This window comes from Haliaeetus albicilla, chromosome 8, assembly GCF_947461875.1.
Source record: "Haliaeetus albicilla chromosome 8, bHalAlb1.1, whole genome shotgun sequence".
Lineage (NCBI taxonomy): Eukaryota > Metazoa > Chordata > Aves > Accipitriformes > Accipitridae > Haliaeetus > Haliaeetus albicilla.
The window spans coordinates 2145530-2159766 of NC_091490.1; the positions used below are offsets into that span (position 1 = coordinate 2145530).

General features: G+C 49.0%; 1 protein-coding gene across 21 annotated transcripts in view; it reads right to left on the minus strand.

The window, feature by feature from the left end:
- The window catches only part of SGIP1 (SH3GL interacting endocytic adaptor 1), a 56816-nt gene extending 43317 nt beyond the window's left edge, over window positions 1-13499 (minus strand). For 5 of the 21 annotated variants that reach the window (XM_069788471.1, XM_069788470.1, XM_069788479.1 and 2 more), the window contains exon 1: window positions 11556-11882. In XM_069788471.1, coding sequence (XP_069644572.1) covers window positions 11556-11565 — 10 coding nt within the window. In that variant the 5' untranslated portion in view covers window positions 11566-11882. Of the gene's footprint in view, window positions 1-11555; window positions 11887-11976; window positions 12201-13393 lie in introns of those variants that run through there. The other 16 variants (XM_069788475.1, XM_069788480.1, XM_069788464.1 and 13 more) reach the window with 8 other exon arrangements.
- Between the last annotated feature and the right edge of the window lie 738 nt (window positions 13500-14237).

Below are 14237 nucleotides of genomic sequence, written 5' to 3' on the forward strand. Positions count from 1 at the left end.
CACTTTCCGACAACACACTCTGCAGCTCCCTGTTCCCAGCAAACGCTGTGGTTCCCCACTCTCCGCCAGCCTCTCCTGCTGGGACCATCCCGCTCAAGCGCTTTGCTTCACCGGCCAAGATATCACATCCTTCACAGCACAGGGACATCCTCCAGGACCACAGCTCCCAGGAAAAAAAACAAGGAAGATACTCCTACCAATTTAATTAAAAAAAAAAAAAAAAACAACAAAAACCCCAAACAACACATTTCAAAGCATTTCTTATGGCTCAGCTCCTCTTGTATCAAAAAAAATACAAAATAACCCAGAACTTCTTTCCCAAGAGGAATCTTTCCTGAGGCCACAAAGTATCTTGCTTCAAACCAACTACAACCACCGCGCATCCACACTCGGACGAAGCTCCTATGAAGGTGCCATGGCAGTGGCTCAGGGAACAGGAACAGCCCCTGGGCTTTAACAGCACCTGGTACAGAAGTTTTTGTCTCAAGTCCCACTGATGGAAACCACCAACCTCTGCTCAGGGAAAGGACGACCACCACCAGACCCTTGGAGATGGGGCCAAGGGGGACAGCCGTGCTTGCCAGCAAGAACCGAAATCCCCAGTGTGATGGACATTTGACCTGTGTGTAAGCCTTGGTTTCAAGTGACAAGGTTTACCTAGAATTGAAGATTTTTGGTGATGATAATTTTGATTGATATTTGGCTGGTGGGGGTCCAGAAACCACCTGCTCCCAAGGGTAAGAACTGGGCTTAGTACTCTCCCCACACAAAAAAGTCTACGTTTTAACCACTCAGGAAATTATTTTTCTGAAAGTTTACTGGAAAACCCCTTGCAAAAGGCTGGAGGAGTCATCTGCAGGAGCTTACTTACTTTGCTACCTCAAAATACATAAAAAGTCATTTTTAAAACAAACAGTTGAAGCCCCCTCTGAAGACATGCAATGCTGTATGCACAGGCAGCTCTGGCCAGCGGTTGCGTGACCTTGCTGTACTTAATATTTCATCCCAGTAAACTAATAGTTTCCAGTGCAAACTGTCACTAAACCACTACACTTAGCTTTGCCATGGAGGGAGCTAACAAAGCCATCCTTGATAACAAGCTAGCCAGGCATTAAAAGGTCCTTACTTCACCCTATTGGTTTTCCAAAGTACTGAAAAAAATTCTTATCTGGTTAGCAAAGTCCCACAGACACATATCACAATCTTCCACATGCTTACAACAGTTTCTCCCTGTTAGAAAAAAGAGGAAAAAAAAAGGGGATGGCGGCCTCACTGCCACTTCTGTCACTCTCTGCCAGAGCAGAACATTGTTGGCATCTTGCCTGTGGCTTTCAGGAAAGGAGATACTTGAAAACAAAAGTGAGCAACAATAGTTGTGGGTTTGGTTTTTGTTGTTTGGGGTTTGTTTTTTTTAAATAAAAATAAATGCTGAGAAGTTTGGTCCTTATCAGAAGTTTCAGTTGGAAGACACTGAAGGACTAACAGTGTTTGAGAGCCTAAACCAAGATTGCAGATAAGTCTGAATAACATAGAACATGGCAAGTTACTGCTCTGGGATAATTTTCTCCTACAGTAGGAGTGGTTGCTCCTGGTTCAAGGTGCCTGTTGACTCTTGTAAATAATGCTATTTTGAGATGTGGTACATCACCTTTCACCAGGGGGGTCCAGTGATGATGCTCTTGGTCACCATTGGAGGAGAAAAAAAAGTTTTGTACTAAACCCAAGCCCCACCATCAAGCAAGGACATGCCAAAGAGGAGCAGACAGGTGGCATCACACCTGGGCTTGGTCCTGCTCAGCTTCTGCACCCAACCCCAGCACCCAACGCTTCTGGAGCCACCCCAGAGCTGGCACACGGCTGATAGGAGAGCAACGGGGCAGCCGAAAGGCTGGAAGAGCTGGAGATGGGCACCTACACGAGCTTCGTCTGTTCGGCACAGCACCAAAAACCACATCAGGAGCGGCTGCGTTGGGGTCTAAGTATTCTGTTGGGAATGGAAATATGGCCACGAAGGGATCTCCACTCCAATGGGCAGAGGTAACACAAGATCCCGTGGCTGACTCAGAAATAGAGTCACATTTTCCACCATGAGGGTAATTAAGTCTCTGAACAGGTTGCAGTGAACTCTGCCTAAGGAGATTTTGAATTAACATTCAACACCTTTCTAAAAATACACATCTTATTGCAGCTGCTAGACGTGAAGAAGAAATTAGGGAAAGTCCTGTGGCCAAGTGGCCACCTCTGGGTTTGTGGCTGCTGACACACGTGTCCTGCTTGCCCTGGAGCAGCAGCCCCCGTGTCGGGCTCTGCTCCCGCTCCGGAGCAGCGAGCATCCATCCCCACATACCCAGGGTGGGGGGTTTGGGCTCCCAGGACCTTCACTTCTTTTCCCTTCCCTTTAGCCTGCACCTTTTTCCCTTTGCAAGCCACCCAAAAATTCATTGCAGCAGTCGGAATTAGGAGTTCAAAGGGCTGGGAAATGGCACAGCCCTGGAGCCAAAACCCCCGCTTTGCAGGCTCTCAGCACGCCGAGGGAGCGCACACCGGCTTATTTAAATACACCTGGAGACAAAACCTGTGTCTGGGCATTAGACTGGCCCCTTTGCTTTGCAGGCACAATTCAGTTCAACTAACTTCTGTGCCTGCAGCGCAGGGACGAGACCCCAGCCTTTAACTGCAGCCCCAGCATGTGGGAAATATATTTATATTCCATATAAATATAGGTCTGGGCTCTCTCCATGGCAAGACCCAGTGTAAAAACGGGCATCGCTGCAGCTGGGTGCAAACAGGAGCCCAAACATTTCCATCTCATCGCACAAACGCTCAGCAGACCCATGCCCAGCCCTCCTCCCGTGCAGCGGGGCTGCCCAGCTCAGAGCAAGCCCCAACCCCAAAGCAAAGCTTGGGAACCAGGCCTTAAAATAAAGGGTAGCATCAGCAGGATGCATCGCAACACATGGGGCGCCAATTCATTTTTCTTCTGCAATGGAGCTGAGCATTTAAGGACTAACATCAGAGAGATGCAAATTGTTGCTCATGGGTTATTCACCAGCCTCAGTAAAGCAGTTGCAGAAATCGCTCACCGCCTGCTTTCCCCAGAGATCAGATTTTTTTAATATCAACTTGCAGAGACCCCGGGTGTGCAGCAACCGAGGGACGTGGGACACAAACGTCTCCACCAATATTGTCAGTCAATGAAATCTGGATACAGTTGTGGCTTTCATTCGCGGCTGGCACACACACAAAAACACCAGATGCATTTCTAAAGGTTGCTGTGCTATTTAAGAAGTTGTCCAGGACAGGCTCTCCCTCCCAAATGACACTCAGATTTCTATTTTTAGGGGGTTTTAGGTTTTTGGTGTATCAGGAAAGGGAGGTGATGGTGCTCCCATGCACCTCCCCTGGCACCAAGCAGCTGCTGGTGGGGCAGCTCCCTGCAGACAGCATGTCCAGGGGAAACACACACACATTATATCCTCCCGTGCTGATATTTCCTCCTCCCTCCCAAAAAAAAGAAAAAAAATCCCACTGCAAACCTCTCCTTTTCTTTGCAAGGCTTTGCCATTACATCTGCTCCTCGGCTGGAGCCACAGCCAAGGCAGGTCCCACCTCACCGCCCTGTTTTAAAAGGCATCTCCTTAAAATCCATTGCCTCCACACACACCACAGGCTCCCAGCAACTACTTTGACAATTTTCTATTAAAAACACACCGATTTTGCAGTCGTACTGTTTATGCAGAACGTAAGGACTTATTAAAACCCACCAAAATCCTTGCCTAGGCGTGACACTAAGAAACAGCCTTCCATCCACCCCGTGACGTCTCGATCAAGGCCACCTCGCTGCAGGGGACATCTGTGTGACCCTCCACGAACTCCCACTCCCGATTTCCCAGGTGGAGAAGAGGACACCTGGGCTGGCGGCGTGGGTTTGTCACCTGCGTGACGCAGGAGCCGCTTCCCTGGGGACAAGGTACAACTCTGGGTGAGCTGCCAGCCTGCTCTCCATTTGATCATCCAAAAAAAAATTTGCAATAATCACATGTGCATATGATGAAGATCTACAGCCAAAATAAAGCACGACAAGACACTTCTTTCCAGTTCCTCTAACCGTCCTGTTCCTCCCACGGTCTAGCTGTCAAATTAATACCTTGGTTTTAAAGCAGTGATTAACCGTGGCAATAGTGTAACTAAAAATAAGAGCAGGAGACCTGACCCGAAGAAAGGCTTCATTTCCAGGCAGCGTTTGACAAAACCGACGGAGCTTCTTCCACCCATCTGCCTCCCCGCAGAGGAACCGTGTGGCGTGAAGGATCTCGAGGTCCCCGGGTGAAAGGAGCCAGGTAAACATGAAGCATAAATGACCTTATCATTAATAACTTACACAGCATAAATGACCTTAATAATAACCACTTACACGGGCTTCTTTTGCCTCTTCTGCACTAATGCCAAAACCAGGCCAAGTCCCTGCAAAACTCCAATAAACCATATTATAAATTAAGTCCTCCTCTGATGTTTGGAGGGGCACCTTAAAAGAGACCTAAAAGTGCCCCAGAGGAGCTTGTCATCAGGCATATTTACCAACACCATCAGCTCCAGGCAAACCCCACCAGTAACAAAGTGGCTACAGAACTGTTTCCAGCAGCATTGCATTTATTAATTTATTTGCCGACAGCAAAATACTCGGGGAAGATGATTTTTGATCACGCTGCTCCCAGCAATAGTGAATCCAAAAAAATAGCTCCTCCAGAAGTACAGAGCTGGGTCTGCGTCCATCCACTGACTGCCCCAAGCCTCATCCCAGAGAGAAGGGTCAGATCTTTAGGGATAATTTTGATACAGATTTTTTTCATACTGTCTCATAATACCCAAGTTTATTTTCATTTTCAGCTGATACAAAAGCCATCAGAAAACTCATCCAGGCTCATGTTTTAGGCATGAGGTTGTTCTTGAAGCTGATGCTGCCTGTAACAGGAGCAGGGCACGGGGTACAGCCCCTCTCACCCACACCCACTGGGCAATACTGGTGATACTGGAAGGTATTTTAAGGGAAGCACAAAACAACCAAATGCCCACCAACACGCACACATGCATTTAAAAGCCTGACACCCATTTATTATTAATGGGCTCTAATAACAAGGTGCATCTTTAATGATTTCTATAGATCCAGTTCTAGAAAACCAATATATTTGTGGGGCTGTACGAAATCCTCCAGGCACCCAAACCGGCAGCTGCAGCTGGGTGATGAAGGCAAGCTGCAAAACCTGCCCGCAGCATCACCACGGCTCCCGTCCTCCTCAGCTCAACCCATCCCAAAACCTCCCTGCAAGATTATTTCCACACATCCTACGCATGATGACATTAATCTCAAGTTGATGTTTTAAATTCCCTGCAACACGTAGGTGGAGAATTTTGAGAGACTTTTTTCTCAATAACGCTCCTAAAAAAAAACAACACAAAAACCACAGCAACAAAAAAAAAGCACCATTAAAAAAAGTCATAATTTAAATGCAAAGAAAGATATGACAAATTCAGGGGTGCTTTTCCAAGGCTGGGATGGGTAAGGAATGGCTCCCAGATAATACGGGCTGCAAAGTACGATTTTCCAGTCCTGGTACCTCACTGCTTTCAAACAATATTATCATTGTCAGCACTAATCCAGTGTAAATAGGGACGTGGTAGGGAATTTCCCCTTCCCACCTCTGCAGTGAAGCCCACTGATAGGCAGGGGAGGAGGTGGGGACTGGAGGACAGGGTAGGAGCTCCCAAAGGGCAGCCCCAAAATCCCATGCCTCTGGCCCCCAAGAAAGCACATGCACCCTGGGCGATCACATATGAAATTAAAACATACCTAAAACTAAACTGAAAATTAAAATCAATCATTCTGTGAGGCCATAAGTGCAAAAAACGCCAGTAGCTGTAACCGCTACAAGCCTTACTCCTCTTTCATTCACACAGATAGAGCAAAAAACCTTCAAAAGCCTCCAGAAACATCAGCCTGCAACTGAACTTCTATTAAAAACAAATAGCCGAGGCTATTCAATAGCTGGCAGGGCAAACAGGGCTACGCTTTGTACTGCTGCATTGCACATGAACAACCCACGCCGCTAATGAACAAGCTGCGCGGCAGCCAGGTGTTCGCCTTTCTCCTACTGAACCTGTAGAAACTCAAATATACCATCTTAAAGTTAAAAAAAAAAAGGCTATACTGGGCTAGCACAGAAAATGGGAGTGAGCTTTGCTCACAGCCCGGGCAGGGAGGCAGCCAGCATCACAACCTTGTCGACTTTCCAAAGGCAGATGGATCTTTAGTGAAAGTCTCTAACTAGAGCAAGTTTTGGGTATCCAAGTAGTTTAAGGTCACTGGTTTGGGGAGGAGATCAGCCTTCCCCTCCTTTCCACTTTTCCCTCCACGTTGCTCCCTCTCGGATCCCGGTGATGGGTCGGGATCCCTGGCACAAGTGCCAGGTAAATCACATTTTATACTACCTACAGCTTCACAGCCTCAACACCGGTATTTAGGGTAGAATGTTTCCACACACAACCATGTTTTTCCACCTTAACTGCTTAAGACCCTGTGATGGAGTTTCAAGAAGAATAGACATCTGATTTAACCTGTAATTTTTTTTCTAAAGCGTCTTTAAAATTTGAATAAGGCCAATGAATCATGCAGAAAATTTCTGCCTTGGCAGAGAAACCCAAATTGCTGCATTTGGGCACCAGTTCGAGATGCCCAAGGGCACACTTTAAACTGGGGCTCACTCCAGGGAGGCATTTTGCAGACCTGCATCACATGCAGTTGTTGAGTTTTGCCATATTTTCTATCCTTTCTACCCCAAAACCAAACCCTCTTTGGGTTTTTTTTCAGCTGCTACATCCCATTGATCATTTCAGGCACGAGGCAAACGTCAGGTGTTGCTGCCTTGCATGTATTTCAGTTTAAATCCTCCGCACCGGCACTTCAGCCTCCACGTTGGCACCGTAGGGGTTTTAACTGGCAAATACCACCCGCCCCAATCCAAAGCATTTCCCAAATTCCCAGGGTTTGGGTGGGGCCTTTCGTCTGGTTGTTGTTGGTTTTGAGCTAGAGCCATTTATCCCTTCCCTCCCTTAGCACAGAGAAACACGCTGCTAGTGGACTAGAGCTGGAAAAACCCAAACCAGCTCAGGGGGAAGGGTTTGAATGCCTGCAAAAAGGGATTTTGCTCCCTCCCAATAGACTAGAGGTTGCTGCTACTACAACCTTTTCAGCTGAGCAAATTCAATCCGTATTGACGGGGATGCTCTTCGGGTCCAATTTTGCCAGCCCAGCTCCAACCTGGCGTGCGTGAGAAGTTGCTGGGAGCACATCACCGTCCCCTGAGCAGCTCCGGGCTGGACACGCTGACTGCATCCCCAGCTTTTGAGCCCACAAAACCAAGAGCTAAAGAGCTCCTTGACGTTTCCATCGCAAACGCTTTGCTTCCCAAGTTCCCGTTTTCACTTGTGCCTCACCCTCAGCAGCTCAAAACCTCAGTCTTCCCCGTGCAGGCAGCACCGGCCCTCCAAACATCCCAAAAACCTTTATCCCTGTCTTTGAATTTGAGAAGTGGTGAAATGTCCCCAGCCCTGTGCCCACCCCAGGCTACGAGTGGAGCTGAGCCACTGGCTCAGGCACAGCATCGCCCTGTGCTGTGCCGGGCATGACAGAAAGGTCAAGAAATCTTCTCTTGCATCCATGAAAAAATAATTTCCTCACCAGTGTCAGGCCTGTCGGTTAGGCAGCAGGTTCCAGCAGGTCTGAAAAAAATCCCCCTTGCATCCCAGAGGACACAGCTGGAGATGCTCCTGCAAGCCAAAGCCCTAAGCCTCTGCAAGCCCAAGCTCGGTCATGGGTTACTGCTCAGACAACGTATTGGAAAATATGGGTCCTAATTTAGCGTATGCCATCCGTGCCTGAATTTACTTTAATTGCCTCAAACCTGCTATTGGCTTTCTCAAATAAAAACCAAATGTTTCTACCAGGTCATTTCCTTGCCGAGTCACACGGCCAACACTAAGCACGTTTAAATACACCATTTACTGAAACAAGACCACCTAAAACATAATAAAACCAGTTTTCTTGCCTAATCAAGAAAAAGGCTTTTTTATGTGCCATCAGATGCCTCCGGTCCCAGTACTACCTGTTCAGCATGATGAAAACATAAGGCCTAGAGACAACCATTCCTAAAAGGTGGTGCAAGAAAGTTTTTGCCATTTTCAGTGTGACCAGTCATCCATGGAAGTTCCCAGAGTGACCGAACTCCCCAGAAACAGGTGCAAAAAAGCCTGGAGAAGAGAGTTACAGAGAAATTCCCACTCTGAGAAAGCTTCTCCCCGGCAAACGTCTGGTTTGGGCTCTGGAGAAACGCAGGTACTGTCTCCCGCGGAAGAAGAAATTACCTTCTCCAGCGTAACCATGGCTGCTCTCATTAGCCGCATGGTTGTCTAATCATTCTGAAGATCACAGAGCTTCTGGCCTGAGTGACATGTTGCAGCAGTGATTTCAAAACTTAATTAAGCTGTATTAAATACCTTCAGTACAGTGGAGATGCAACAGATGGACTATAAAAAAAAACAACTTGTTTTTGTGCACGGATGTTTACCTTCACGACATGCCCAGTGCATTTCTGAGTACCAGTGAGTTATTTCCCAGTCGAAGGGAACATCCGAATACCTCTTGTATCTACAGCCACACACAGAGACCTTTCCAGCAGTGGTTTGGGTCCCACATCTAGTGCTGACACCCAATACAGTTTTGCTGCAGGTTATTTTGGTCCATTCAAAGCTGGGAGGGTGGTTTACTCCCCATCCAACACGGGCTTTCCACCTGTTTGAGGGAGGCCAAGCACAGCAAAACCATCCCCAGCATGGATGGAGGTGGAGGACCATCCACTTCTGGTGGTTGAGACACCCTGTAGAATGTGTTCAGTTCTCCTCCCAGCAAGGACTGGTTTCTTGAGACAACATCCACACTTAATTTCTTTAGGTATCATTGTGACTTTTTAAGCATACGGTGAAAAATACGTACTTTTTCTCCCCATTTACCAGGAGAAGAACAAACTAGTACAAATTGCACATCCTGCATCATTCCCAAGGAGCCAAATTCTCTTGTTTCCAAAGAAGAGGATCCAAAACCATCAACCAAGCCAGGTCCATCCTGCTGGCCACAGGTGATGCTCCGCACCCCGGGGGTGCTGGGGCTGCCCATGGGCACCAGCACAGCCCAGCTCCTCCCCGAGCTCCACGCTCAGCTTCCAGCAGTGTCCAACATTTTGGCAAGACAAGTGATTTAAATAATTACCATCATAATAAAAACCCTTTAAACATGTTTAGTGCAGGGAAATAGAGGCGTTTTGTGTGGGTTTAAAAGTTTCAGATCAAATTAAGCTAAGCACATTCAAAAGCATTCTTATATTAAAATAAAGCAGCTCTGCAAGGTATCAGTGTTTCAGTAGGATCCTGGTCACAAAAGTTTCACTCTTCCACAAATAGAGCCAGTTTCCAACTGTTTAAAAATTCATCAAAAGCAGTAATTGTGGTTTTTTTGGGTTTTTTTGTTGTTTTTTTTTTTTTTCTAATTTTCTCACTTCCATTCTAGGTTCCCATATGCATTAGCTAGCTGGGGAACATGCTAAGCAGTTCAATAAGTCACAGGTAATGGGGAAACTTTTTATGGCTAATATTCTTTTTTTAACTTTTTTTTTTAAAAATGCAAGACTGGTTCGTGAAAGGCGATTCCACCTCCGCCAGAGCCCGAGGAGCTGGCTGCCCCAGCCCCGGCCGACCTCCCCGGTGCGGGGCAGGGGACCCTTTGCCAGCTCCTTGCCTGCACCCACCTGCCTTGGCCACGGCGGCCAAGGCTCCCGCACAGCAGCACACCATTGGCATTTCACAAGCAAGGCAAAAATCCTCCAGGAAAAGAAAAAACAACCCAAAACAATCCAAAAACCCAGCCGCCTTCCCCCCAACCAGCCTCAGAATTGGTTAAATAACACAAACTGAGAATTACAGCAGGCCAACTTCAATTTATCGACATTAATTCCTCCACAAATGAAGGCACTTTTGAGAGAAACCGCATTGTTAATGACATCTTCTCTAAAATTACCTGTTCTTGCACAGGCTGTGTGCCTGGTTCCCAGCACATCATGTATGTCAGCAAGGTGTGATGAGTTTGATGCCGTGGCCTAAGATTCAGATCTCTTTTGTCTGACTTTATCATCAATATTAGAGAAGACACCGAAGGCATTTCTCCGTATCAAAGGAGAACGACACTCATTCCCTTAACACCAAGGAATCAAAAAAGAGCAAGCAGCCATTCCTCAGTGTTCACACATGGCCATTACAGCACCTGAATTTCCAAGGTTAGGCAAATATTTTAAGTCAATACTAGAAGTCTCGGTTACATGGAGCCCGATGCCTTTCCAGGTTAATTTGGACAGGGTAACAGACCGTGATTTACAGGGACACACCGAGAGGCAGCCCAATTTCTGCCTGTCATCTCGGGGAAGGCCGGGCAGCTGCCTGGTTAACATGCCAGCAGCGCCGCGAGCCCCGCGCTGGATGCGGCTCCAGAAGGTGGGCCCTTCTGCCTCGGCCAGTGGGCCATAAAAAAAATTAAAAAAGAGAATATTTTGATCTTGTTGGCCCTGAAGTATCTATTCTGCTTAAAAAAATAAATTAAAAAGTCTTCCTTTCCATGCATCTTACTTCAGAAGGCATTTAAAAAAAATAAATAGAGCTTTACATATGGCCGAGACAAACGACATAGGTTAAAATTTCTTTAATGCCCAGGGGCTTTTCCCACACATGATCAGACGCACAGTCTCCCAACGTTCCCTGAAGTATCTTGTGCCCAAGGCCCGTATTTCATTCTTATTTCTTTTTTTATTCCAATAAGCCTCAATCCAACACCCCCCCACACTCCTTCCCCAAAGCCTGCATCTCCAAACCAGTGTCACTACATGGCAAAAATTACCTTAGGTTCAAATATCCTTGTTTCCTACCAAAAAGATGCTCATCCATACAGCTATACCATAAAACCACAGAATCCCATCTATCATCACCAGGCTTCCCAGCCCCCGGTCTGTGCGTACAGATAACACTTAAATTCATCCTCGGTGCATCATGTCGGGCTGAGAAAGTGGGTTTCCAAGCAGAGGATAAAATAACGCCTAAAGGACCGGGATGCCAACCAGCCCACCCCGGCCTGGGCTCCCTCTCCCTGCCCAGGCTGCCGCCAGCCGGAGGAACCGGCGGCTCCGCCGGGTAACCGGGCGTTTGCATACCCCGAACTGCCTACACAGGGCTGAGGATGGAATTGCAAATAATCTGATGGGCTTGATATTATATCACCATCCGCCAGCTTGCCGGCAGTGGGCAGGGTGCTTCGGTTTGACTGGGATTAGGGGGAGGGGAGGATTTTTTTATTTTTTTTTTAAAAAAGGAGAAGGATTCATGCACGCAGGTTCAGCACATCCTCCTTCCTCCACCATTGCTTTTAAAACTCCGGCGAAAGACATGCTCAGATCATCACCTACCTTCCATCATGGTGGCAGAATTGCATTCCTCAATTTCCAAGGAGCCTGAAAAAATACAGGAGAATACGATCCCAGTTACCAGATGCTTAACGCGAGCCCTTCAATCAAACGCCTCTGATCCCGGCTTGCTTAGCTGCCAGAATAACAAGGGGAAAAAAAAAGCGCCGAGGCTAAGGGCAGGCCATGGATGCTGCTGTGCCTGTATCACCTCCAGGATCACCGGAGGATGCTGAGAGAAAGGGAGGACGAGCCGGGCTCAGCTCCGGCGCAGTCGGTCCCTCCCGCCCCACACCTCCTCACATGCGCGCTCGCTCCCGACACACCCCCCCGGGGAACACACCAACCTATTTCCCTTTTTTTTTTTTTCCTTCTCCCCCCCCCCCCCCGCCACTTTCACCAAAAGCATAACCCCTCTTCGTACCTCGTGACGCACTTCCCCTCCCTCTAATCCTATTGCAGCGGCTGGGGGAGCCAGATTAATTACCAGGCGCTGTCAGATTAGGAGTGTGTGGGGAGAACGGCTGGGAAGAGGCGGGGGGAAAAAAATAATAATAAATCCAGGCTGGATAAGGCAGCGGAGCTCGCTCCGGTAGCGAGCTTCGGCGCGCTCGGCGAGCACTGCGAGCTCGGGTGCACATCCACGGGCGCCAGGCCCTCCTCGCCTCTCCCGCAGCCATTCGAGAGAGAAACCCATCGGCCTGACGTCACATCACCAGCAATTAGCCCCGAAAAGGATGATGCGGGAGAAATTTCTCCCCCACCGCCTCCCGAGAGCGCCTGGGAATTAATTTCGCGTGAAAAGCGGCCGAAGCATCAAACAAAAGAGGCTGGGGAAGGAGGGGGGGGGGGCTGCAGGAGCTGACCCCCAGCCTCTGCCTGGGACCCCCCCCCCCCACCCGGGGACCCCCGATCTCCATCACTGTCACCCTACAAGATGCCGCCCAAGCCAGATGCTACGAGCTCGTCCCAGCAAACCGCCGCATCCCCCCATTTCTCTCTGCCGGCCACAGCATCCAGCTCCCCCCCCCCCCAACTGGCACAGAGCCTCCCCGAGTCCCGGCCAGCCCCCGACGGGGTGTCCGACCCTCGCCGGCTTGAAAAATCATTTCTCAGAACTGCTACAAGGCCAGGGGGGAGTTTGGCTGGGAGGTGAGGGGCAATGCCAACGCGGGAGTTTCATGGGACACTACTAGGATTACCCCAGTAAATACGCGAGAGGCAAAATCAGTTCTGGCAAAATTGGCTTTAACCAGCTCCAAAAGTTCGGTTGTATTCTGTCTTTTGCTGGCAGGAAAGATGCTTTAAAAACCCCTTACGCTTGCACTGAAGTTCTCGCAGCCGTTCACGGGGACTACGGGATCCACGTCCCTGGCGCATTCATCCAAAACAGCACCCATCGCTGCAAGGGACAGCCCCGTCCCAGGGTGGGGGGACACCAGGCCAGGGGTGGACGTGGGACTGTCCCCAAGGCCACCGCCGCAGCTCAGCCCCCAGCAAAAATGGGGATTATGACCATCAGCACCAACCCGCACGTGCAGAGGAGCTGCCTCCCCACCGGGCACGACGGCAGCGTTTTAAGCACATCCAGCCCATTTCAGCACTCGCAAATGCGGCTTTTTAGTGTGACCTTGTGTCTGGGATGGAAGCTTAACTTCACCATCTTTAGGACCATCCCACTCAGCCACACACATTTCTCAGGACTTGACCCTGCTCACAAGCAGGGAGAGCAATACCTGCAGCGTTTTCCCATTAATAAAAATAATCCAATTTTTCCCCCATTAAAAAAAAAAAAAAAACCAAAACATTTTTCCCATTAAAAAAACCCAAAAGCCAAGCACCTGTGAGGGTTTGGATTCACCAGTGGGGAAGTGAGCTTCAACACCACAACAGAATCTCCAGCATCAAGCGTCCCCAGCCCCAAAGTGTCCCCGGCCGGTGAGAAATGCCACTGCGTGCCTGGGCGGAGGGACGGGATTATTTAACAGATGGTTTCTTTAATCCTCACAAGGAGCTCCTGCGACCTGCCTTAGCTGCCTGCACTTTCAGCACGGGCAGCAGGGTTGCAGGGAAGGGTGCCCAGCACCTTCGGGAAATCCGTTTGTAATCCCGGGGCAAGCGCAACGCGCCGAACGTTGCTCCTCTGCCCCCCCAGACCAGCCCCGAAACACCCCGAGGAACCAGGCTGGCACACGTGCCAGGACGCCCAGGTGGTGGGCACGCACCTTCCCTGCCCAAATCCCTCCTGGACACGCCAAAATAAGTTATCTGAAATTCATCGAGCTGTCGCGCAGCAGGGCACGGTGCTGCTGGAGCCATCCCGCATCCCAGCGGCTCTGCTTCCAGACCTGGCAGCCCACCTCCCACAACACTTCTGACGCTCCTCAGCAGGGCTTATATTCCTTAAACAAGCCAGAAGAGCTGTAATTTCCCCTGCAGCCCCCCGCTCCCAAGCTGGGCAATGGGTAAATAAGTTATCTTCACCAAATTCCTCCATTTCAGTGCCGAGTTACGGCAGCCTCCGCATTGCACCAGCATATACTGTTTTGGCACAGGTGATAAACTCACAGGTTATTGCTAACCACAGCATGGCTCCGGCTTCGGTTGGCTCTGCGGGATGTCTCGACCTTACGAAATAATTCCTGCCATGTGGCAAGACCGAAACTCCTCTTTCCGAGGGCAAAA